The sequence below is a fragment of the Kryptolebias marmoratus genome, linkage group LG17, assembly GCF_001649575.2.
Source record: "Kryptolebias marmoratus isolate JLee-2015 linkage group LG17, ASM164957v2, whole genome shotgun sequence".
Classification (NCBI taxonomy): domain Eukaryota; kingdom Metazoa; phylum Chordata; class Actinopteri; order Cyprinodontiformes; family Rivulidae; genus Kryptolebias; species Kryptolebias marmoratus.
The window spans coordinates 3,365,108-3,392,224 of record NC_051446.1 but is presented as its reverse complement, the minus strand read 5'-3'; the positions used below and the strand labels follow the sequence as shown (position 1 = coordinate 3,392,224).

Sequence of the window (27,117 nt, the reverse complement as noted above, 5' to 3'; positions counted from 1 at the left end):
CCCCCCCCCCCCCCCCCCCCAATGTATAACATCCACTTTACATTGTTGTAACAGTAACTTGTTTGTATGACCTTCAACCATCAGTAAAAGGGTGTGTGTGTGGGGGGGGGGCTCACCGGTAGGAGTTTAATGTCTTTGGTAAAAATTTAATCTCGTACTGTAGAGCGTGGCCAGGGTTGCACAATTTGCTGTTGATAAAAATAGCAAGCCCCTCTTCTCTCCCCTTACCAGTCTCTTGCCCCTTTCACACGGACCCTAAAGGTCCCGGCTCTACTCTACTCGGCTCGCTTTGTGTGCGTTTACATCTGCATTTTTTCGCTGTCGGCCCCTGCTTCCTTGGTCCCTGCTTCGTGGGCGGCGCAAGCTTAGCTCCTGTTCACTCATTGGTTGTGGGTGTGACCAGATGAAAGCATAAAGCGTGAACGGTAGGAATATAAACAACAGCGTTAGCTTACCCTGTAACGTTTATGCTGTCTGTCCACCAACTGAAGGCGCTGTAAAGCCTGAAATCTCCGGCGGATAACAGCTGTCCTACTCCGCGCAAGAATCGCAGCATCCAGAGCATTTCTTCAACTGTGCCTCTCTTCCTGAACTCTCAGGAGAATCCCCATAAGCTTAAAAAAACACCAACAACACAGGGCCAAAGTTGTCCATAGCGCTTCTGTTGTTTCCACAAATGGCGCTAAATTTCTGTAACGCAACTGAAACTTGTGCCCCTACCGACTTCCCCCCCTTCCTCAGCTTTTTGCTACTTTGTCTTTTGTTACTTTTCCTCTTTTTGCTAGTCTATTGTTACTTATAGCCTTTACCTAGCTTTTTCCTACTTTTAACTTTTATTTAACCCTTTGTTTCTTTCAGGTTTTAGCTAGATTTTTGGGATGTTTAACTTCCTTTTGACATCTTTCGCTAGTCTTTTGATAATTTTCTGTTAGCTAGCCATTTTCTACTTCTAGTTTTTACCTACTTTTCTGCTACTTTTAGTCTTTAGTTAGCATTTTGTTACTTTTAGCTTTTAGCAAGTTCTTTGCTTCTTTTAGCTTTTAGCTAGTGTTCTGCTGCTTTCAGCAACTCAGTTTCAGCTTTTTTAGAAAATTCCAGCAAAGTCATTAAACACAAATTTTTGAGTTTAAGTCTTATGTTCTCATTCTTTTTTATTTTTTTCAGATTGGGTCATATTTCGGCAGTGAATTGTTATCTATGGACATAGACAGTGATGGATGCACTGACTTTCTCATGGTAGCAGCACCCATGTTCTACAGTCAAGACTGGGAAAGAGGAAGGGTTTATATCTACTCTCTGATATCAGAAGTATACACACATGTTCTCTCTTAGGACTAATCCTGTTAATTTACTGTCTCATGATGACATGTGAAAATGTTGTCGCTCAGCTAACAGACTAAACTCTCTCCTCAGACGTCATTCATCCTACAAGGACTGCTTGAAGTTTCCGACCAATCTCAGAACTCTCGTTTGGGTTCTGCATTGGCCCAGATAGCTGACATGAATGGAGATGGATTTCAGGAGCTAGTGGTAGGGGCCCCACTGGAGGATAACCATCAGGGGGCAGTCTATGTCTTTCATAGCAAGGATAAAAAGATCCAACCACACTACAAACAGGTAATCATTTCAGTGAAACATCAGCCGCAAACTAAAACCACTTTTCTGAGATTGAGTCAATCCTTCTGATGCAGCAGAAACATGTTTCTATCAGGACACTAAACATCTGTGGCAGCAAATTATTTAAATCCAGTCAGTTACAAGGTGTGGATGATGCTGGGTAAGATCATCTGGATGATGTTCAGTCAAACTGGAATTGTTAGGAGTCATGGCAACTCAATCTTAAATATGTGCCTTAACTTTATCCCAAAGTTTTTGCATTGCTGCAGGATGCACTGGGAGGAGATTATACTCCAAAGAGAGGCATCCATGAAACATCATTATCAGATGCCTGAATTACCTCAACTGACTCCTTTTGATGTGAAGGAGCAGCTATACTCCAAGCTCCTCCTGGATGATGAAGCTCCTCATCTTTTCTCTAAGGCTGAGACTGGCCATCCTACAAAGGAAGCTCATTTCAGCCGCTTGTATCCACAATCTCATTCTTTTGGTCATGATCCATACCTCATGACCAAGGGTGAGGGTTGGAATGTAGACAGACAAGTAAATTGAGAGTTTCACCTTTCAGCTAAACTTTTTCTTTACCAGGACCAGAGTTTTAATCTAACATCATCTTGCATTGAGAAATGATGACAGTTTTAGTAAAACTTTGAAAATATCATTATGCCCAATCCCGTGATATAATTTTGTTAAAACCCATCCAGTGGTGCAGAAGCTATTTTGGTAGAAAACAGTCCTGACTCCAACAGTTAATGCTAAAACTAATATCTGGCACAAGGAGTAACACTTGGAGTAAGTGTTGTGAATGACTGTCAGATACGACCCACCTTCTCTGTCTTTCTCTTCACTTCCAGCTTTATTTGGGACTGCATTGGGAAATGCTTCCCTCCATTGGCTCCCTGTAAAATTCAAAATAGAATTTAAAATCTTGCTTCTAACAGACAGAGCCCAAGTAAACTTCAGGTTTACTTGTGGTTCCCAGAGTTTTTCTTTTTTTTATTATTAAAAATAATTAAAAAACAAAGCTGAAAAAGAAAAAGTTGACAGAAACTCAACAGTGGTAGTATTTTTCCTTCTTGATGATAACACTGTGCCTTGACTCTCTCTTATGTTGTGTTTCCAGCGTCTGTCTGCAGCTGGTTTCTCAACAGGTCTGCAGTATTTTGGTCAAAGTCTTCATGGGGTTCTTGACATCAACGCAGACGGGCTTGTTGATCTTGCAGTAGGAGCACTGGGAGCTGCTGTCATTATTTGGTAAAACCAGTAGACATTGTTTTTAAAATATTTTGAGCAACTCGTGATTAATTAATTAATCTTACTCTGACTATGATGACTTAGGCATTATCATCTTTGCCAGCATTTCCCCTTGCATTATCTAAGAGGGCACCCCTGTCTCCTAAAGAAGGTCACGGCATGTAATAAATTAATAAACATCTGTACATGAAGCCAAAGCAATACACAATCGATCACCTACTTCCACACTATACCCCCAACCTCAGAGATCATCAGTCCAAATATGGACTTCAAACTTTTTTTATTTCTAAGGAAAGGTACAGCAGGCAATTTTTGTTCTCCAACTGAAAGCCATCTGTTTGTGGCCAGTAAAAAACAAAGTCATTAACTACTTTGGCTATAAAACAAGGTTGGACAAAATGACAAGAAAACTTAAACTTAAAAGCTACAGACAAGTTTATAATATAATACTAATATGCAAATAAGCTGCTGTTGGCCACGCCCCCCAACTCAGTGTCCCTCTCAAAACATAAAAACTCTATGAAGGATTAAACGCTGCGGATCTGGCGCCCATTTTTATCGTTGTTAATTCAAACTCTGAGGATTCGGCGTCATTTCCACCTCGGCGCCACAATCTGCTCAGCTCGAAGGTGAAGCAGTGTGCCCTGATGTGAAGTCGAGCAGCTGACATCAGCTCAATAATACAGCACACAGACCGTTTTTTTCCCCCCGCAAATGTAACCTTTTTCTTCACACTGTAGCTAATGTAGACTATCAATTTCAGTTTACTACAATTCCGACAGTAAATGTGCAGATATTGTGGGTAATGTAACGTGAGACACAGGACTACTTCCTGAAATGATTTGTGCAAACTACAACTTTATTTGGCAATATCGCGGGGACATTTTCATCAAAAATAAAATGAATCCACGCAACTCTGTTCTCCGTGACTGGGAGAACATGCATGGACACGTTTTATATCAGAGGTCCAAAGCCCTGGGTCGCAGACGGGTACCAGACCGTGGGTCATTTGGTATCAGGCCGCACAGACAGAATAATTAACTTACAGTATTCTCTTTTTTTTTTTCTTTCGGAGTCTGAACGACATTCTATTTGAAAAATGATTGGATTCTCTCCACTACATCCGTCTATGACTCACTCTTGATGCGTGTCAAAAAACTTATCTAGGTCACGTGATACGTTACCGCTAAAAACAAACCCACAAGCTAACAAAATTAGTAAAAAACAAATGTCTCTGGAAGCCCTAGATGGGACCGTCTGGTTACTGAGAAACAGGCACAGGGCTCCCACTGATTCAGCGTTATGGTAAGTTGTATTCTTTGTGCACTTTATATTTGTGGTGTATCTAATTTTAAAGGACATGTTTACACATCACCATATTGACCAGAGAACATTAGGGGGAGGAGAGGAGGTTCTTCATTTTGATAACACAATGCCAGGATGTAACTAACAAAGCTGCGAGTACACGTTGGATTTACGTTTATTATATTTAAAAAAAAAACTGTTTTTGTGCCGGTCGTATCATTTTATTTTATTGTATTTATCTGTAACACCTTTAAAGGCCGGTCTGTGAAAATACTGTCTGATAATGAACTGGTCCGTGGAGCTAAAAAGGTTGGGGGCCGCTGTTTTATATTGCAGTCAACAACAAAACATTTTCCTTTTCCAGCAGACATTGTTCAGCAGTAAAACCAGCAGAACTAACGTGATGGTCTTCTTGTAATGAAGTGGGTGGAGCTCCACTTAGGTTGCTGGGTGAGGGGCTGGGCTCGGCTTGGGGTTGCTAGGTAATGGGGATTGTGACCCAACAATCCTGAGGTGTTTGAAACAGGTTGTTTTGCTGACACTATAAAACATTTATTTATTGCCAAAAAACAGCTGAGTGGGTTTTTTTTTGCACTTGAACTGTTTCTAGAAGCAGTAGATACCCAAATGGACTTACAAAAAAAAAAATGCAAAAAGTGAATTTTGCATAATATGTCCCCTTTAACCTCTGACATGTAGTTTAAGTAAAACAACCTAAGCTCAAAATGTATTCCTTACCAAAAGAAAATATAGTTTTAAAGCTAACCAAGATCTTATCATTTTTCACACTTATATTCTCTGATAACAGCACGCTCCATTTCTTCAGGTCTCGGGCTGTGGTGGAGATTCAGGCCAGGTTAACCTTTGAACCTGAGAGGATCAACATCTTTAAGAAGGACTGTCAGCGAGGAGGGAAAAGTGTCACTTGCATGTCTGTGACCATCTGTTTGAGTCTACACAGCATAAAAAAAACCAAGACAAAGACCAGAACTGATGTGGGTAGGTGATGTATATTTCACACTGATTAACAACAAAAATTCAAGAAACTAAACCATCAGGGCCCCTTTTACCCTGCAACATTTTCCTTCCTCACAATGAAACTGGACCCTCCCCGAAAAAACACGTCAGGTTATGACCAAACCTCATCATCAATCTTATGTGGATAAAATATAATAGTCTATTGTGACAAACTTGGAGATTTATGTCTGCATCCAAGAATGACCTATCATGAGAAAGGTTTAAATATTTATTTTTGAGCAAAATGAGTTTGAGGTGGAACTCAGTCTCTCCTCTTTGCCATAGGCGGAGCAAAATGCACAGGAATTAGTGATTAATTCTGAAACAGTGATTAGTAACTTCTGGGGTATTTAGCCTGGTTGGTTCCTCCTTCAAGGCCTGGGCTGGGATAACAGGAAAATGAAAAGCTTCCAGCCACAAGGGGTTTGAGTTGGAGGTAGGTGGAGATGAGAGTGGGAACCTTCAGAGATTGGCTCAGCTGTAGTGTAGTATTTAGAATAGTGAATTGCCAGTCTACTTAGTTCCAGCAGTTTACTGAGAGATGGCAAGCCAAAAAGGGAAAGCCCAGGATGGAGAAAATAAATGGTGCAGAGGATGACAAGGACAAGGATAAGAGATAAGTAGTGGATGACTATGGTAAGCAGATGGGATTATTTAATTGACTAGGGAGGGGCAGAGAGAGGTGATTAATGAACACCGGAAAACCTAATTCATTACATCCAGTCCAGTGTCCAAAATCCAAAAATACAGGTCGAGCAATGATTGGAAAACAGGCAGAGGACTTACAATTTTGATGAGGGCAAGGCAAGAGGCAGAGTCAATGAGGCAAACTTGGTCAAACACTTGGAATGTGGACGTGAATGCTGGAGAGCTGAGACTAAACAGAAGACAGTCTAACAGGGAGCAGTGAACACAGAAGAGTAATTAGGGCTGATGTTTTCCCAAGCTGGTCTGAGTGGTCCCTATGGAAATCCCTGATAAGGTGATGGTCTTGAATGAAATGGACAGGGATCCAACATTGTTGCTTAGGACCATACCCCTCCCAGTAAACCAGGTAATGAAGCCCACAACCTCTGCATTGAGAATCCAAAAGGTAACACACTACATAGGTTGGGCTACCGTCAATGATACAGGCAAGTGTAGGACATCTAAAGGAGGGAACAAGTATGGAAAACAAAACAGGCTTGACATGTGCTGTAGTCTAACAGCCACTGGCTTGATATCCTTGAAATTGGGGAAAGGTATGATGAACTGAGGAACCAAAATCTTGTTCTTAACACAAAGAGGGACATATTTTGTGTCAGCCAGACCCTCTGCCCTACATGTCAGTGAGGAGCAGATGACCAGCGACTGCTCTGGTGTAGAAGGGCCATTCTCGAGACGTGAAAATAATAAAAAGCAAAGGCATGGGCAGAGGCACCATGCCTACATGCTAATGGACAGAGAACAGAGACCACTGGTATCCATAGACTACATAGAAAGGAGGCAACCACATAGGAATAGAAGAAAGAAAATTAAAAGCATATTCTGTCTGTAAATTTGGGGACCAGGTGGCAGAAAAACCCAAGTATAGTCCCTGTGCTTTCGTCTCCACCTTCTGGTTACATACCTTGGTTTGACTATCATACTGTGGGTGAAAGCCAGAGGACGGTCTCAGGGTAATATTGATATATTATCTAGCCAGTGACACCACTCAGCCAAGGCTAACTTTATAGCCAGCATCTTCTCATTTCCAACATTATAGTTCTGTCCATCATTGGTCAATCTTCTTAAGAAGGCACAGGGGTGTAGCCTGGTGTCAGTCAGGCTAAACCATATCCACTCATCTGTTGGAGGCATCAACCTCTACCACAAACTGTAAGAAAGTATTTGGTACATGGAAGACGGGGGCTGTGGTAAATAGGTGTTTTAGGGTGTAAAAAGCCTGCTCTGCCTTTTATTTAACCTTTATTTAGACAGGTTAGTCGGTTGAGAAATAATATATCAGCCTTGACTCTTTCATCTTCTTTTTGGCAAGCCAAAAAGAGGAAGCCCAGGATGGAGAAAACAAGTGGTGCAGAGGATGACAAGGATGTGAGTAAAGAGGATGACTATGGGGAGCAGATGAGGTTATTGAATTGACTGTGCAGTTAGAGGTGAGAGCGAGGCGAGAGTCAGAGTCAATGAAGCAAACTTTGTCGGAATCACTTGGAAGATGGACTTGAATTCTTGGGATCTGAGGCAAGGCTGCAGACAGTCTAGTAGTGTGAACACAAGAGAGTATGTAAACAGCAGCCTAGAGGTGAAGTCAATCTGTTAATTATCACAAAGTGTAGCAATAACATGATCAGATTGCATCAATTTGTCTTTTCCTGCCTCTTTATTGCCCAGCCATTTGGTACAGTTTAATATTTGATGAGAGGCGGTTTCCGCCCCGAGCAGTCCTGGATGAAGCTCATCGACAACAGCCCAGAGGTCTTCTTCTGCAGACTGGAAGTCAGAAATGTGAACAACTTGGCTTTTTTGTCCAGGTCAGAACAATATGTCAACAAAACTAAGACTAAAATACTAAGTTAGTTTTTTATATTTTTTTTATTTAGGATGAATCAATAACATGTATCCTTGACCAAAATAGGAAACACCAGATTACGGGCGTCCTGTAGTTGTTGTTGTGGAAACCGGTTTGCAGAGCCAGGATGAGGGACCAGTGATGGATCCAGACTCAGCAAACACCCTAAGAACTGAGGTGAAATTTGCTTTTGATAAAAATTCTTAAGTTTTTAGGTTTTGGCAATAAACTGTAAGGTTTTCTAATGATAAATGCCATGTTTGTGTGAAATGCTGATACTTCTCATTTGTTCTTAAAGCTCACATTGTTTGCACTTTAACTTTTGTAGGATATTTTTGAGGAATTAAAAACAGCAAATATTTAGACACATTACAATTTCAACAATAAAAAAATAATGTTTTTGTTTACCAAGAGTTGTATGTGACAGTCATCTTAATGATATCTGCAACCATGTATGGTATAGAAACAGTGGCACTAACAACAAGAAGCAATAGAAGAGTGCAAACTTTTGCCAAGGCTATAGCCTCATTAATAAATAGTCTGATCTAAAGCATGATTGACATAACAACCAAGATTTCATTGATTCTTGAGAAACACACAACATTTCCTAAACATTTCATCAAACTCCATACATTAGTTTTAAGTAATCTTGTGACAAGACAAACAAGTCAGCCAACAATACTGAAAATATAACCTCTTTGGCAAAGGTAAAAATGCAGAAGGCGAAGCTGATGGTGGCAGAGATAAAAATGTTCAGATTTTCTTTGGGAGTAACTAGGGGTGGGAATCTTTTGGCACCTCATGATTCATTATGATTCAGAGCACTGAAATGAAATTACGATTATTGATGCATCATAATGAAAAAATTGAAGCCCATTCTTACTATATTAAATACTGAATACTAAATACCAGTAATTTTATGCCAAAGTCTTTTGCTGTCATAAACAGTGTAACTGGATAGAAATGGTCCATTCATATGGAAATAATGTTTTTTCATTTGAGATATTTTTAAGCAGAAAAATAAATGTAATAAACTTGTATTTACACCAACAGCTTCATTTCTGGAATGGATGTGAACAAGAAGATACCTGTGTTCCTGACCTTATCCTCTACAGTCACACTGATCTTATGAGTGTTCAGTGAGTAACCTAGTCTTTATGCCACTTCCTCCTCCTTCAAATAGCCCTGCCCCCTTTTGAGAGAAAACGAACGATTATAAAACTGCTGGTGTCAAAGTAGAAATACTACCATTGTCATGGCTAAAAGGTTCTGTGTTCAATTAGGCAGAGAGGAAAATTAGAAGAAATACCACTCTGTCTTTTTGTTTACTTTTCTAAACAGAGAGGGATAACAAACGTGGAGACAAGTGGCTTCCTTTTAGCTGCAGAGAGGGATTAAATGATCAAGTGTGATAGCATTTTATTCTGTTATATACATTTGTCAAAGTGTCCACTACATCAAAATAACAAATAAATAAATACATACGAGCAGTGATATAGTAGTCAGAAATTACTCATACTGTTTTTAAAATGGGATTTCACTTGTTTTGGAGAAAGTATAAACTGTACCATTATTGATTTCTGACTAAGGTAAAAAACTTCAACTCTTCTTCACTGGTTAACCCACATTGAAAGATGCTAGTTAGCACACTGCACAATGGGTTAATTATTGTTACTTCTCTTCATGACTGTCAGCCCAAAACAAAGCATCTTAATAAGGAACATGGCAAGTGTCAGAAATACATCGCCCCCAGAATTCAATATATATCTGTATATGACACATCAAGTCAATAGATGGTGCCATTCGTCCAACATCATGAACTTCTGTCCATATTTATTGTTGCCAGTAATGTTTTGCTAGTGTACATGAGTTCCTGTGTCTGTTTTTAAAATATATCATGAAACCATTAGATTAAATTTGATAAAACTTGCAAAAAGTAATTATTGGATGTTCTTCTACAACTAATTAACTTTTGGAGTCAGTACAGTTCAAGATGGCTACCACAGCCATCTAATTAAAATTAACATCACTACAGCCAAAAATTGTGTATGGTATTAGCTGAGACAGACCCTCAACACATTCTGAGCGCAACAGACTGTGGAAGATCTTTGTTTAAAATTTTCCTATTAACTATTTGAAGTCTACTCTGTCTTGTCCATGAGCAAAACATCTCATAATCCACTGTACAGATATTATTGAAGGAAAAATATGTACATCTACAACCGATTAATGTTTGAAGCTAACCCAATTCAAAATGGCTGCCTCAGACAACTGACCTTAGAAAACACAAAAATGCCTATAATTTAGAAAATTTTACAAATATTGCCCTAAAATGTGGTGTAGTTGTAGCTGGGCATCATTCCCAACACATACTCCAATTGCTACTCATTGTGTGAGATCTTTGGTTAAATCTTTAGTATTAACTGTTGGAGTCAACCCTATTGGTCTCATGGACCACTGGATGCATTTTATCAAAACGTAATCCATGGATGGTCATCTACAACATTTGGAGTCAGCCCAGTTCAAAATGATTGCTGCAGATGCTTACAGATATTGAGCTAACATTTGGTGTTATAGTAGCTGAGTCATTTACAACACAGCCTGAGAGTGACATTTCGCACTACTGCATGAGATTGTGCATAACATTATTTTCACGATTCTGACTAAATTAGCCATAACACCATCATTTCTCAAGATGAGATGACCTTATTTAAAAATTCTGGCATGAAACACAGTGGATGATATTTATTCCTTCAACCAATGTTAGACCTTTACTTAAAAAAAAACTTTTATAGTTTTATTTATTTTATTTTATCACTGTGGATTGTTGATAAGCTGTTAAATGCAAAACATCAAATAATGGCTTGCCTGACAGACTGTAATACTTGGGTACTCAAAAGCTACAAAGCAATGCTGCAGTCCTATTTATTACTGTTTTCTTAACAAACACCTCAGGAGCTCTATTCACAGCCAGTCCAAGTGGAGGAGTTGTTTTCACCTGAAAAGAGCAGTGTTTTGCACAGAGGCTAAGTACCTACATGTATTGCACCAGTCTATTGCATCTATCATTTTGGTACACTGAAAAAGTCCTGATTCTTTTGTTCCACCTGAAGGGAGTTCTGCAGCTGGAGAAAACATGCTGCCTACTCACTCTGCAGCCATCAGGCAGAACAGGAAAACCAAGAATATATTGTTGAGTCTGGCCGAAGGAGGATGATGGTGTTTGCTCATCTGAAGAATCAGGGAGAGAATGCATACAGAACTGCCATCCACATCTCCACCTCTCCCAACCTGCTCTTCTCCAGCCTCTTAGTAAAGGTATTCCCACATGTTACTGTAAGCCTGAACTCATCAAATTTATGGGAGCTTTATGACTCACGAGTATGTCATATTTAATGTTACATTTTTTTCATCAATAATTCTTTTTTTGGTTTTATACATGTCATTGCAAATCTAACAGTCTATTCATCACAAAATACACAAACAAATAAACCATCAAAATAAGTCTACATACAATAAACAGTTTAAAAAACATCTAGATGTGCAAGCAATCCGAAGATAAAAGGGATCTATATTTAAAGTCTGTTGTGTTCCTCCTCCAGATGTGTGTCACAATATTCTTAACCCCCCTGAAGCCCTTGACAGAGAGAGAGAGAGAGAGAGAGAGAGAGACTATTTGGACTATTTAGGATAATAAAGTGTGATTCGCTGGAGATGTACATCAGTGTTAACATGCAAGACCAGCTTCTGGCTGGTCAGCGCACAGTCATCAGAAGAACGCAGGCTGGCAGGATTTGAATGAGGAAAACGCTAGGTGCATAGAAGAAATGTGGAAATGCAAATTCCAGCAAAAGTGACTGGAAAATGAGGAATTTGAGTCAGGGCAGGGCTGTGCACCATTGATAGTCGAGGTGGAGAAGGATATCCCCTGGAAAGGTTGCAAGTCCATCACAGTGACACATCAAGATGAATGAAACAGTCATTCACATCTAGGGACAATTTAGCATTACAATTTAATCTAAAATGCATGTTTTTAGTCTGTGGGAGGAAACCAGAAACACACACATGCACTGGAAGAACATGCAAATTCTATTTAGAAAGGCTTTGAGGTGAACCTGCGACCCTCTTGTTGTAAGATGAAAGTGCGAACCACTGCACTGCCATGGTGCTCTCATTTAAACCTCAAAGGGCATATAACATAATTTTTTACACATTTTTACAATAAAATTGTATTTGGGTGATAATCTTTATTTCAAGAATTGAGAAATATGTCAAAAACTGTAAAAGAAAAAAAAGATGAGAATAAAGTTGCCAATTGATAATAATGTGAGTAGAGGATTCTTGAATTTAGCATAAATGCAGCATTGGCAAATCACAATGTCTGTCAAAGAAAATACTGATAGAAAAGTCTCCAGATTCTTGGGTGTTTACTCACTCTCTGTACTGCTGTTTCAATAAGTAGCAACACATTGATTTGGCATGTTCCTGATAGAACAGTTTCTTTTGTCTTTAAAACAATTTGATTTCTGAAAAAATCAACTACAGCTACATAGATCCGCACTCTGGTGCTCACCTTCAGACTTAAACTGTGGAGTGCAAGATTTTTCATAGTGTCATTACTATATATATATGGTAGTGCAAGTCGGTCCTAACAAGGCTCTTAGTATTTCAAAAAAGTGCATTTACAAAATACTAATTTGCTTTAAAAAACATTAAAAACTGTATGGTGATTTATTTATGTTATAACCATCCAGATTTGTAGGCAGTCTGGCTCCAAAGCATGTTGTTACATGGAATTCAAAACTTATTGGCACTATTTAACTTTTATTTTTCACTGTCCTGTAACAGTTAAGTAGAAGATGAAGTGTTTCATCTTCATTACATTGACTCATGGGACATTTCTTTGTGGCGACAAAACAGCTCAACTGAACCATTGCTATGATAGGAAGTCTATTTACAGAGATCAACCCCACAGTGGCCCTGGAATCCCCAGAGAACATTTTAGCATTAACTTTTTTACAATTTTAGAGTGACCTACAGGATTTACAAATATATATTCAAAAAGACCTCTGTTTGTTTTCATTGGTTACTTTATTTCTTTAGTACTTACACTGATTTAATTATTATTCAGATAACTGAATTTTAGTATATTTTAAAAAAACTTTTGAGACTCCACATCTCACTCTGACTTTTTATTCAGAACTAGAAACCAGTTTCTCTCTATGAGATATTTCTACCTAAGGGGTTTGAAATATTTTTAATGAAAGGGATTTGTGGCTGGATGCTCAAGTCTGGTGATCAGAGACATGTGTCTTTTCTGTTTTTATCAATTCTAAATCTTTTTGTGACTTTATGCTTTGTTCCACATACAACTTTAAAGCCACAATACCTGTCAAAAGATACCCTAAAAAATGAAGCAGCTTTACAAGTTTCACAAGAACGTGATTTGTGTTTGGACTGTTTTTGTCCTGTTGAGCTCTATGAATTATCAAAAATAATGGCTTCATCCAAACCATCAACATGTCTGCTAGATGCCATCCCAACCTGGCTGTTCAAAGAGGAGTTTCCCTTAATTAATATTCACATTTTGGATCTGCTTAATTTTATTAGATAAACAGATAATCACTATTTCACATTAGACTATTAAAGTGTTACTTGTTGCTTTTTTTATATCTTGACAAATCCTTATTCAAAGTAATTACTTAAGTCATTTTTGACTGAAGATTATTCCCTGAACTCTTAGTATTAGTCATAAGATGACACAACAAATACAACCCCTGGCAAAAAGTATGGATTCACCAGTCTTGGATGAGCACTCATTCAGACATTTCATGCTGTAAAACAAACTCAGATCAAAATCATGATACAATAATAAGGTCATTCCAAAGTGCAACTTGTTGGCTTTCAGGAACACTCAAAGAAATGAAGAAAAAACATTGTGGAAGTCAGTGAATGATACTTTTATTGACAAAACACAGGGAAATCGTCAGGATGTGGTGTGAGCGTGGCGAACCCAATCCGCAGACTCATAATTGATAAACAAAAAAAAGGTTTATTTTTAAATAACAAAACTGAAAACAAAAGCTGTCGTGGCAGCAAAACTAACTATAACAAAAATCCCTATATGATATGGCAAGACAAGGCAAGGAAGAACCGAGGACAAAAAACAACAACCAACATCTAACAAACAACAATGAATCGGCAGGGAGGTGGAGAGGAAGACCAAGTTTTAAAGCAGAGGGTGATGAGGAGAAGTGGGAACAGGTGTGTGATTAGAAGTGAAGACAGCTGGAGATGGGTGTGACAGGAAACCAGAAAACTACTGAGCAGAGGACAGGTGAATGATGACAACAAACATGAACAGGAAAAACTAAACTGAAACAAGAACTCAAACCGAAACAAGACAATAATCAAAACAACAAACTGAAAACACCAAACTATGACAGAAATAAATATGGAATCACTCAAATTGGAGGTACAAAATAAGGACACACCCAGTCTATTTTCTTTCCCTAAATGGACACCTGTCCCAGATTAGATATGCCCGTTAGTCTGCAGTTAAAAACACCTGCAGTCATGACACTTTGAAGGGCTGCTGGACGACGTGGAGTCGTCTGGATATTATATCCGATCGCGGACTTCAATTTATCTCACAAGTCTGAAAGGCTTTTTGGAATGCTCTAGGAGCTAAGGTCAGTCTCACCTCTGGTTATCACCCTCAGTCTAATGGACAGACCGAAAGATGCAACCTGGAGTCGGCACTTAGGTGTGTAATCAACAATAACCCCACTTACTGGTGTAAACATTTACCATGGGTGGAATACGCACACACTTGTCATACCTCTGCTACTGGTTATTCTCCTTTTGAGGCCTCACTAGGCTACAATCCTCCTCTCTTCCCCAGCCAAGAATCCAAGATCCTGGTTCCCTCTGTCCAACTTCATCTACGTTGTTGCCGCCACATTTGGAAACAAGCAAGAAAAGCCCTTTGAAGAACAGCTCAACAAAACAAGAGGTTTGCTGACCGCCATTGCTCCTCAGCTCTGACCTACTGTGTTGGACAGAAGGTATGGTTATCCAGCCGAGACAGAAACATAGAGGACACACCTAGGAAGCTCGCTCACAGGTTCATTGGGCCGTTTCCTGTGGAACGTATAATCAATCCTTCTGCTGTTAGACTCCACGTACCGCCTTCCATAAGAAGAGAATTCATCCTACTTTTCACGTGTCTCAAATAAAACCTGTCTCAGAAAGTCCTCTGTGCCCTCCTACCACCCTGCCCCCACCCGCCCAGCTAATGGATAACCATCCCGCCTTTACGGTTAGGCCCATCCTGAACGTCCAATGCCGTGGTTGTGGGTTCTAGTACCTGGTGGACTGGGAGGGGTACGGCCCGGAGGAACAGTCATGGATTCCTAGGTCCTTCATCTTGGACCCCTTCCTGATCTCCACTTTCTACAAGAAGAGAGTAAGAGCAAGTTCTCCGTTAATATTCTGACAGCAACATTTCTGTGGACCTCAATATACTCATCTCTGACCTTCCTTTCCAGATCTGGACCCACACCTCTCCCAGCACTGTAAATAAAGCCACTTACCTTTTTCTCTGTCTGTCGCAGAGTTGCTCGCCTTTGACAATTTGTTAAAACCTGATAAATTGAATCTCAAGATTAAACTGCCCATTGCTACATTTGTGAACATCTGGACAGAAATAATGTTTGAGGAGTTTTAGTCAGGGTTTAGAGCTCATCATTGTCAGGATTTGGGCTATTCTTTGAGTTTTCTTTTGTATTTGGATTTATTGTTTCTATTATTTTGTTATTTAGTTGTCTTCTTCTTCTTCTTCTTCTAGTTGAGTTTTAATGGCGGTTGGCAAGAAACTTTAGCTAAGCATTACCGCCACCAACTGGTAAGGAGTGTGGACCACATGACAAAAAAAAAAAACTATATCCTATTATACAACTTACACTGCTTTAAAAAATAAAACAAGGCCTCATATCCTCTACTTCCTGAATCTTTTTATAATAAATCAACAATATCAAATTTCATTTTCATGCTACTAAGGTTTCTAATTAACTTATTTCTTTGCATCAAATAATTCCTACAACTCAAAAAAACATGTTCCACTGTTTCATCTTCCCCGCAGTCACATTTCCCTGTCTGATGTTTCCCTATCATAAATAATGACCTATTTAGTCCAGTATGTCCGATTCTAAACCGTGAAATAATGATCTCTTCTCTCCTTATTCTTTCTGTTCTTCTCATTTGACCAATATTCTTTTGAATTTTATATAACCACCTACCTTTCTTTTCTTCTTCCGATAACTTTTGCCACCTCTCTCTTGTTTTTTGTTTAATTATACCCTTTATTTCTGTTATACTAAAACTAACATTAATATCTATCCTCCCCCGATTAGTGCTCTCTTTGGCCATTCTGTCTGCCATTTCATTCCCCTTAATCCCGTGATGTGCTGGAACCCAAACAAAATTTACTGTTAGCCCCATCATATTGATTCTGTAAAGTGTTTGTTGTATTTCAATTAATATATCTGGTCTACTGTCTGATTTATTATTTTGCAAACTGAATAACGAAGAACTAGAATCTGAGCAAATAATTGATTTTACTGGTCTTACCTCTTCCACCCATTGAACTGCTAAAAGCAAAGCAAGCATTTCTCCTGTATACACTGAGACTCCATCACTAATCCTTTTTCCTACTTTAACTTGAAACTGTGGCACAATAAATGCTATCCCTACCTTATTAGCTGCATTTTTTGATGCATCTGTGTAGATTTGTATATAGTTATAATATTCATTTAAGTATTCTTGTATTATATATCTATTCATAATGTAAAATTTATCTTTATTTTTCTTTTCTAAAAAGGAAAAGTCAACCTTAGCATCAGGAAGTATCCAAGGTGGAACTGCAGATAATGGAACTGCCTGACATATATCTAACTGATTTAAACTAATTTCATTAACTTTAGAGTTTATTATCCATCCAAAGCTCTTTAATTGTTTCCTTTCTGTTTCCCAGCCATGTTTAAGCACCTCTAATGTTGGATGATCATTTCTTTGTCCCTGTAAATTTGACCAATAATTTAAGGATAATTGATCCCTTCTAAGTTTAAGAGGCATTTCTCCCATTTCAACCTGTAATGCTGCTGTTGAAGATGTTTTAAAAGCACCAATACATAATCTTAAAGCCTGATGTTGAATAATATTTAACTTATGGAGGTTTGAATCTGCTGCTGAATTATAAACTATACATCCATAATCCAAGACTGACCTAATTAACCCAGTGTAAATTGCTTTTAATGATTTTCTATCAGCTCCCCACTCTGTTCCAACTAAACACCTCATTATATTTAATACTTTCCTACATTTATCAATTATTTTCTTAATATGCACTCCCCATGTCATTNGAACTATTTTCTTTTAGACTCCGTTTGCTACTTTGTGTCTCCAACAACCTCTCTTCTTTTCTACTTCGTTCTCTTCCTGATCCTCTACTACCACGTACTGGAGTCCAGTCACCAAAATCCATTTCATCATCTCCCTCATCCTCAACTTGAGTCGCCATAGCAGTCCAGTCACAAACCAGTTTATGCCAACCGCCAAGATCAGCTATCTCTGTATGAATCCTGCTCCGTCAACTCCGCAAGCTTCTGGCGTCTTCCTCCTGTGCCTCCTTTAGTTGTCTTTATGTTTAGTCTGGGTTTTGTTCAGTCTTTGTTCCTTGTGTCTTTGTTTCATGTCATTATTCACTTCTCCTCAGTTTATCTCTTGTTTTCCTGCCACGCCCATCTCCACCTGATTCCAGTTGTAATCACTCACCTGTGCCCACTTCCCCTAATTACCCTCTGCTTTAAAATCGAGTCATTTCCTCCATTCACTCGCTGGTCCATTGTTGTGTTTATCTCGCCGTCTTGGTTTCCTCATGTTTGTCTCTGGTTTAGATTTAGTTTATGTTTTGTATTTAGTTTTGTTTTGCTACCTCGTCAGCATTTTGTTTTTGTTTCTTTTCTTTTTAAATACATCATTTTATTCCTGGAACTAACATGAGTCTGCGCATAGGGTTCGCTGCAATTTCCACCCGACCTGACAATTATAGCACAGAAACACTACTGGTGAAAGTTGCTAATGATATTCTCATTGCCTTAGACAGTGAATTTGTCCATACTTGTCCTGTTAGATCTCATTGCTGCATTTGATACAGTGAATCACAAAATTATATTAGAGGCTTGAACATCATATTGGGATTACAGGAAAAGCTCTAAAATGATTTAAATCATATTTATTTGATAGATTCCACTAATCTGTTCAAACTAATAATGAATCTTATTCACAAACCAAAGTTAGTCATGAAGTTCTTCAGGGTTCAGTGTTTGCACCAGTACTCTTTACTTTATATATGCTTCCATTAGGTAAAGTTATTAAACAGCACAGGATAAATTTTCATTGTTATGCTGATGATACTCAGTTATATTTATTATTCATGAAACCCCCCAAAATTCAATCAGTTACTTAGATTACAAGCATATCTTAAAGTCATAAAAACTTGGATGACTCAAATTCAAAGACAAAGGTAGTGGACTTTGAACCTGAGCATCTTAAGAACAAATTTTGCAGCCTTTCACCTATTATGTGTGAATGCTTAAAAGCATTCCCATATTAAGCATTTTAAGCTGTTTCTCTTTATTATTATCTTTTCTTTTCGATTTTGTTTCTGATCTTAGCCTAAAAGGGAAATATGAAAAACCAGGCATTTTTTCATTTTTGGTATAATATTAAAAAACAAATAAACCAGTCTCTTTTTCATTATTTGATTTTTGATTGTCAATTGAAAATGGAAAGAACAAATGATACACAGATTAAAGCTGAATTGTGAATACAACGAAATAGTTTCAAAGTAAATTAATTCAGTTTCAATCAAGTGAAATTTGTTTTCAAGCCAATGAAATTAATTTCAAATTATGCAAATACCGATTCAGTTTGAGCAATTTAAATTCAGTTTCCGATGGTAGAAGTTTCTGTCCTTATAATTTGTATTTTTATTTTTCATTTTTTAGGCCAGTTTAAATTGTAAAATAAATTGTTTCTTTTAATGAAAGGACGGAGGACTTTAATATAATTTTAAAATTTAACATTAATGGAGTTTTCTGTACCTCCCAGCAAGAAGGTTGCAGGATCGCTTCCAGGCCTGGGGCCTTTCTGGGTGGAGTTTGCATGTTCTCCCTGTGCACACGTGGGTTTACTCCGGGTACTCTGGTTTCCTCCCACAGACCAAAAACATGCATGTTAGGTTAATTGATGACTCTAAAATTGTCCCTAGGTGTGAGTGAGAGCGTGAATGGTTGTTTGTCTCGTTAGTCTCTATGTGGCCCTGTGATGGACTTGCGACCTGTCCAGGGTGTCCCCTGCCTCTCGCACAGTAACTGCTGGGGATAGGCACCAGCTCCCCGCGACCCAGAATGGAGAAGCGGGTAAAGAAAATGGATGGATGGATGGATGGAGTTTTCTGTTTTGTTCTTAGTTGATCCAGACTATTTCGACACCATTTACTACATTCAACTCAACTGCAGATTTACCAGATAATAACTAGATCATTTATATCATCTTCCAGGACCAGTCAGATATCCAGATCGAGTGTTCCAGTGAGAATAGAACAGCTTCTCGAAGAATCTGCAACATCACTTCTCCATTCATGAAGTCGCTGTCGCAGGTGGGTTTGGTGTGACAAAAAGCCCCAAAGTTTGTACAGGAAGAGTTTAAGCATCAAGGGGTTGCTCAGGTTTCAAATGAGCAAAAATATATAAAAAACAACAACAAAAATTTAAAGAAATAAATAAAAAAATTAAAGCAGGACTTAGAAGCTAAAAATTAGCAAAAGAGGCTAGATAAAGGTTAAAAATATCAAAAAAAGATTTCAAAAATGTTTTTTTGGCAAAAGCTAACTAAATGCTAAAAGAAAATAGAAAAGAGCTAAAAGCGGCTAAACTACTTTTTACTGTTTTTTGTCCGGGTTCATGACAAGAACTGTGCCACAGCCGGCCATGAACACCGGTACTATACAGTTGTTTACTAATGGAAATGGAAAAAAAACACCTTTTTTGAACAAAAAGAAATGCCGGAAGACTTCATGGGAGTAATGGATCTACAACCATACTAGTATGAACCTGAACTGATGGCTGGATCTCTGCAATCAAATGAAAACTCTTCAGGTTTGAATTCTGATGAACACCAGCACCAACATGGCCGACAAAACAACGTGCATAACAACTGAGTTGGGAAAGTGGAAAGGTGAGAACCGATTACCCCCAGATCATTGTCATGACATCAGTATATGACACTTGTTGAGGAGACAAAATATTACCCAAATGAAACTCAAACTTTAAAAAACCCTCTCCTCACGACAGACCGGAAAATGCACAGAGAAACCAGGAGTAAAAAATGGTCAGAAACAGTATCTTCAGTTGAACAGATTTATTAGCCTTAGTACTAAGGGAGACACTCCTTACCAGCTCACAGCAGGAACACCAGAAGATGTCTGAGCTAAATCACTAAAACATAGCATTTTAACCTGAACAAAGAACTGGCCCATCCTCCTTCGGTCATCTCTCTGGAACCCTATATATGGACTTGTTTTTCTCCATCTTCTGCAGGTGGTTTTCTTAGAGTGGGTTTCGGTTCCTAATTAGCTGACTCCTCCAGACCTTGTTATCTTCGTAGTTGGTGCGGGCAGTCACGTACACTACAAACTCACATGACCTCACCAGTGCAGAGTTGCTCTCATCCTCAGGTTAATACAATCAATAGAATTACAGAACATTAATACATGATTCTAACTGGTAAGGAGTGTCTATATTATAGTTTCACTTCACAAGTCCATGCAGCTCTGTTCTCTGTGACTGGGAGAACATGCATGGACACATGTTCTATACTACAGCCGACAACAAAACATTTTCGTTTTCCAGCAGACATTGTTCAGCAGTAAAACCAGCAGATGGTTTTCTTGTAATGAAGTGGGTGGAGCTCCACTTGGGCTGCTAGGTGAGGGGCTGGGCTCAGGATTGTGACGCAACAATCCAGAGGTTTTTGAAACGAGCGCTTGTGCTAGGACTGTTTCTAAAAGCAGTAGATACCCAAATGGACATACAAAAACATGCAAAAAGTGAACTTTGCACAACAGGTCCCCTTTAACAACATTTAACATCAAAAATGTTTAAATGTGTTTTCCTGTTACTACTTAAAATTACTAGAAATATGATTCAGATTGATTTGTCAGGTTTGTGCTGTGACGTGATATGGCAGGCATTTCAATATTTTGGAAGTTTGACTAAGTCAACCAACTCCAAGATGGCTGCCATTGTTAAATGTTCACTACAGAGATGAGACGACTCTGTAGCAACAAAACCCTCCCTTCTTACTGCAGCTTCCCATTGCCTCCTTAAACTACTACTACTGGGAAACCTTCAAAATGTGAAGAAAAATAAACAGAAAGAGCTATGAGAGAGGAACACCAGTTCATCCTGTTAGCATTTTGTTGTTTGCCAAATAACGTTAGCTACGATAACATATTATAATAAATGGTCAAATAACTAAAATTATTGTTCAGTCTTACTTGTGAAAGGTAATCCCGTGATATAAAATCCGGTCATAGCTGCTCGCTCTGTGGTTACTCCTTTTGGCTCTTAGAAAGAGCAGAGATCTGTCCAACATGGCGGCGACAGCGGATGCACTCCAGGACGTAATGAGGTGTCTACATATTTATGTTTGTTCGATCGATCAATCAGGACCAGATAATCCAGTCAGACCCATCAGCCATGGAGACTTACGTATTGTTTCGAGGATCAAACCGCTGTTGAACATGTCCTCTATCAGTGGTTCTAGCGCCACCATAGTATCCACTACATTACCTTAGCTGCCGCAAAGAGCCACTTCTGGGTCACCTAAACCCGACCAAATAAATATTAAAATCAAATTCTGTCCTGCTGCCCGTTTTTCCATTTTGTGTTTCTGATCTTAGCCTAAAAGTAAAATATGAAAAACCAGGCAATTTTTTGTTTTGGTGTTATATTAAAAAACAAATCAACCAGTCCGTTTTTCATTATTTGATTTTTTATTGTCAATTGAAAATGGAAAGAATGAATGATACACAGATTGAAACTGTTTCTAAAATGCACCATGTTAGAAACTGTACCAGTTCAAGAGACAAGTTTCTTTATTTCTGTCTCTATAGTCTTGGTATTCCTAACCACTGGAGTTTTTGTCCATTCTTCATCACCAAATTGATCCAGCTCCTTAAGGTTGGATTGGTGCTGCTTGTGTCTTACGAACTATAAACCAAATTAGTTATTCTGAATTGGATTGAGTCTGGGCTTCGATCTCAACAGTTTCTCTATAGTTTGCTCCATTCATCTTTCCTTTATTTGTGTAAATGCTTTTAATATTCTTAATGTGTGAATGCTTAAATGCATTTCACTTGTGGAAGTGTTGGAATCACATGTGATTCGCATGTGATCACATGTGATCACATGTGAAAGTCACATGGGATTTTCATGGGATTTTTTTGTAAGGGTTATCATAACTATTTCCTATGTTTTTCGGCATCTAACTCGTCCCACAATTTTTGTGCTACATTAGCAATTCATATATCAAAATGTTCAGCTTATTAATTCCATTCCAGCTATTACTTTTGGTATTTGTGCAGTTTTGGCTGTTTAAGATATTAGCTTCTGCAGCCATTTTTTTCTGAAATGAATGGAGCGTTCAGCTCTTTTAATTTCTGCTTTTCTTTTGTTTCAGTATTTTTATGCAATTATTACTGCAGCTATTGCTAATGCTACTTCAGCCCTGGTTTTAGCTACTTCAGCCCTGTTTTTTTGCTATTTCCACCCTGCTTATACTATTTCCAATTTGACCCAAAGGTCACGGGAGGATTAAAAACAAGATGCAATAATAATAACTTTGCAAACGTGAACTATAAAATTCCCCAAAGCATTTAACTTTGGATCCTACTGATTCAAGCACAGACAGCTGAGGTAATCTTTTTTGGATAGGCCAGGATATGATGGGAGAACATCGGCTTGATTTCTTTACTCTGCAGTTAGGACTGTCAGAAATATCCCTTAAGTTTTGATAAAACCACATATGTGCTTCTTGTCCAGGTAGCGTTCCATCTGGAGTTTGAATTCAACCCTTCTGTTTTTCTGGATCATGCACAAGTTGTCATGGTGACTACCAGGTGAGAGAATTGAAATCATTTATATATCATAATTCCTTTTGTTACAGGAAATTAAATTGAATATAATGTTTACTAAAGTATACGATTTATTGGACAAACTGTCAGGATTTGGTTGTCCTGGGTTTGTTTTTATATTAGGTTTATTGTATTATTTGGTTGTCTTCATGTTTAATTTTGTCTTTATATAGTTTTGCTCCTTGTGCCCTTTGTCTCCTGTCACTATTCACCTTTCTTCTGTTCATTACTTGTCGGCCTGCCACACCCATCTGCACTTGTCCCTCGTTTAGAATCTGTCACTTGTGTCCACTTCCCAATTACCCTTTGTCTTTAAAACTGGTTCATCTTCTTCACTTCCCCACTGGTTCATTGTCACTCCCATGTGCTGTCTGGTTCCCCTCGTGTTCCTGCAATCCTGGTTTTGTAAGTTTTTGTTATTTAGTTTTATTTGCTGCCTTGTCAGCTTTTGTTTTCCTTTTCTGTTTGCATTTTGGGCTCGACCAGCTCTCCCCAACCTGACACACAGGCAAGTTTTAAAAAGCTGTGGGTTAGATAAACAACTGGCTTATGACAAAAACTGTCCTGCTGCTAAAGTAAAATGTGATAACTTGCAAAAAAGAGAGACATTGTGCTAAAGTATGCAAATCATCTATGAGAGAAGTTAGTGAGAAAAGTCGTAGCTCCAGAGCTCCAATGTTAAGCTAATGGCTGTAGCAACTGATAAAACCACATTTAAAGTAAATATTTAAGCACTACAAGAAACTCCCAGGTCCTGGAGTTAACTGTAGACACTGAAGCTTTTGTAGATATTTTACCAGAAACTGTGTACAACCAACATTTTGCACAATGCCCACTGACAGAACCCACGTTAAACTAATCACATATGCAAAAGGTGATATAGCTGTCAAGCTATAGCTGGAGTAAGAAATCAAAAGAACAAAGCTTCAGCATCATTCTATATAATGAAGACTGGATCATCACTACTGGACCTGATTAAAGCACTGCAGAGTAACATCACTGGTGGAGATCTGGTAAGGAGGATGATGCAAAAGAACTTCCTACTGACACAAAAACATTAATGGTGAATAATGCGGATTTAGCTTCAGCCTACCATCTTGGATGTGTTAAAGGGTTCAATCACAAGGTTGAACTCTTCAGCACGCTGCTGAAGTAGCAGTCCTACTTCAGCAGGACTCAAGTACTTACTCCAAGCAGGCATCAATGGACCAGTGGACGAATCTGAATCGTTGAGTCCTCCAGTGGTGACAAGAAAATGACTTGTGGCTTTGTGTTGATGTCTGTAAACCTAATAAAAGTGTGATACTGTCACTCTCTGCTTCATTTGAAAGATGTGTTCTCAAAACTGCCTGATCAAAACTATAGCTAGATTAATTTAAACTCAGCTTACCACTAGCTTCTACCACTCTACACCCTGATAGTCACAGTCTTACTGTTTTCATAACACAATGTTTGGATGAGTTCCAATTGAACTTACTTTAGTACCATCTGCCAACCAAAAATAATGCACAGTTCTGAAAGATTTGTCAGGAGTACAGAACTATTTGGATGAAATTATAGTGTATGAAAACTCCAAGGAACATGATGCTACTATGATGTAGTCTATTTTATCCTGCCTTTGCTTGCTTAAAGTTACTTTAGTTTTGCTTGGCTAAGTTTAGTTTTTACTTTAGTTTCCTTTAGTTTATCTTAGCCTGTGTTTTAGATAAGTTTAGTTTAGCTTTTTTATATCTTAGTTTCCTAGCTTGGTTTTTCATCTGTTTATTTTACTTTTACTCATTTATTGTAATATGTTTTTGAAGTTGTAAAGCACTTCAAACTGCCTTGTTGCTGAAAAGTGCTACATAAATAAATTTGACTTGACGATGTGGACTTACAGATCAACTTCACCAAAAGCTCATTTGGTTAGTCAAATATTCCCTTCCTAGGACACGTTAGCTCAAGGAAGGACATGTTACCCAGTAAAGATCACCTGACTGCCATTGCTGAAGCTCCTGCACTAAAAGATATGGGATGTTTTGTTCCTTCCTGGGCTTGCAGCAAATAAAAGTTTAAATGATTTTAAAACATCCATCCATCCATCCATCCATCCATCCATCCATCCATCCATCCATCCATCCATCCATCCATCCATCCATCTTCTTCCGCTTATCCGGGGTCGGGTCGCGGGTGTAGCAGCCTAAGCAGGGAGACCCAGACTTCCCTCTCCCCAGCCACTTGGTCAAGCTCTTCCGGGGGAATCCCAAGGCATTCCCAGGCAAGCCAAGAAACAAATGCCCACTTTTCTACTGGCTCTAAAGGTCCCGGCTCCACTCTACTCCGCTTGCTTTGGGCACTGGCATTTTTTCGAGTATGGTCCCTGTTTTTTGGTCCCTGCTTCGGAGTTAGGCCAGCCGGGCCGGCCCTCATTCATGGGTGGCGCAAGCTTAGCTCCTGTTCACTCATTGGTCTTGGGTGTGGCCAGATGCAAGCGTAAAGAGTGAACAGTAGGAATATAAACAACAGCGTTAGCTTACCTTGCAACATTTATGCCGTCTGTCCCCCAGCTGAAGGCGCTGTAAAGCTTGAAATCTCCGGCTGATAACAGCTGTCCTACTCTGCCCAACAATCGCGGCAGCATCCAGAGCAATTCTTCCACTGCGCCTCTCTTCCTGAAGTCTCAGGAGAATCCCCAAAAGTTTAAAAAACAGCAACAACACAGGGCCAAAGTTGTCCATAAGTGGCGGCAAGTTCTGGTAGCGCACACTTGCCCCCCCTCACTCCGCCCCCCACAACACAAGGAGGCATTCCTCTGCTACCGACCTAACTGGCCGGTGGAAAAGCAATGCATTTTTTATACAGCCAAGCAGAGTAGAGTAGAGTGGGACTTCTGAAATTGAGCCAGTGGAAAAGGGGCAATAGTCCCTCCAGCGTGTCCTGGGTCTTCCTCTGGGTTTCCTCCTGGTGGGACGTGCCCGGAACACCTCACCAGGGAGGCGTCCAGGAGGCATCCTAACCAGATGCCCGAGCCACTTCAACTGGCTCCTCTTGACGTGGAGGAGCAGCGGCTCTACTCTGAGTCCCTCCTGAATGACCGAGCTTCTCACCCTATCTCTAAGGGAGAGCCAAGACACCCTGCGGAGAAAACTCATTTCAGCCGCTTGTATTCGCAATCTCGTTCTTTCGGTCACTACCCAAAGCTCGTGACCATAGATGAGGGTAGGAACGTAGATTGACTGGTAAATCAAGAGCTTCGCCTTTTGACTCAGCTCTCTCTTCACCACTGGTACAGTGCCTGCTTCACTGCAGACGCTGCACCAATCCGCCTATCGATCTCCCGCTCCATTTTTCCCTTATTCGTGAACAAGACACCGAGATGCATAAACTCCTCCCCTTGGGGCAGGACATCTTCCCCGACCCGGAGAAGGCACTCTACCCTTTTCCGGCTCAAGACCATAGCCTCGGATTTGGAGGCACTGATCCTCATCCAGGCCGTTTCACACTCGGCTGCGAACCGCTGCAGCGAAAGCTGTAGATCATGGCCTGATGAAGCCAATAGGACTACAACATCTGCAAAAATCCTAAGGTCAACAAACGGATCCCCTCGACACCTAAGCTGCGCCTAGAAATTCTGTCCATAAACGTTATGAACAGAATCATACAAAGGGCAACCTTGGCGGAGTCCAACTCTCACCGGAAATAAATCCGACTTACTGCCAGCAATGCAGACCAAGCTCTGACAGGGTCATATAGGGACCTAACAGCCCGTATCAAAGGGTCCGGTACCCCATACTCCCCGAGTACCCCCCACAGGATTCCCCAAGGGACACAGTCGAACGCCTTCTCCAAGTCCACAAAACACATGTAGACTGGTTGGGCGAACTCCCATGCACCCTCAAGGACCCCGCTGAGTATGTAGAGCTTTTCCAGTGTTCTATGACCAGTACAAAAACTACACTGTTCTTCCTGAATCCGAGGTTTGACTATCCGATGGACCCTCCTCTCGAGAACCCCCGAATAGACCTTACCAGGGAGGCTTAAGACAGACGATCTGCGATGTTGGCAGCAATATTTTTTTTTAGGACATAGGAGATCTGCACAGCACCCGGGCTTTCAGCTCCCATGACTCAGTGATGCA

The 27,117-nt window shown here is 39.5% G+C and overlaps 1 protein-coding gene across 19 annotated transcripts in view; it reads left to right on the top strand.

Moving 5' to 3' along the window:
• The window catches only part of itga11b (integrin, alpha 11b), a 158,273-nt gene that overhangs the window by 83,305 nt on the left and 47,851 nt on the right, over positions 1-27,117 (top strand). For 14 of the 19 annotated variants that reach the window (XR_005234294.1, XR_005234293.1, XR_005234295.1 and 11 more), the window contains 10 exons: positions 1,165-1,308; positions 1,414-1,617; positions 2,741-2,871; positions 5,003-5,175; positions 7,564-7,703; positions 7,808-7,918; positions 8,795-8,880; positions 10,855-11,059; positions 19,365-19,463; positions 22,909-22,985. Coding sequence is in view for 10 of the 19 variants with exons in the window: in XM_037980767.1 (XP_037836695.1) it covers positions 1,165-1,308; positions 1,414-1,617; positions 2,741-2,871; positions 5,003-5,175; positions 7,564-7,703; positions 7,808-7,918; positions 8,795-8,880; positions 10,855-11,059; positions 19,365-19,463; positions 22,909-22,985 (1,370 nt within the window). In the remaining 9 variants the exon portion in view is untranslated. Of the gene's footprint in view, positions 1-1,164; positions 1,309-1,413; positions 1,618-2,740; positions 2,872-5,002; positions 5,176-7,563; positions 7,704-7,807; positions 7,919-8,794; positions 8,881-10,696; positions 11,060-19,364; positions 19,464-22,908; positions 22,986-23,272; positions 24,312-27,117 lie in introns of those variants that run through there. The other 5 variants (XR_005234301.1, XR_005234300.1, XR_005234299.1 and 2 more) reach the window with 3 other exon arrangements.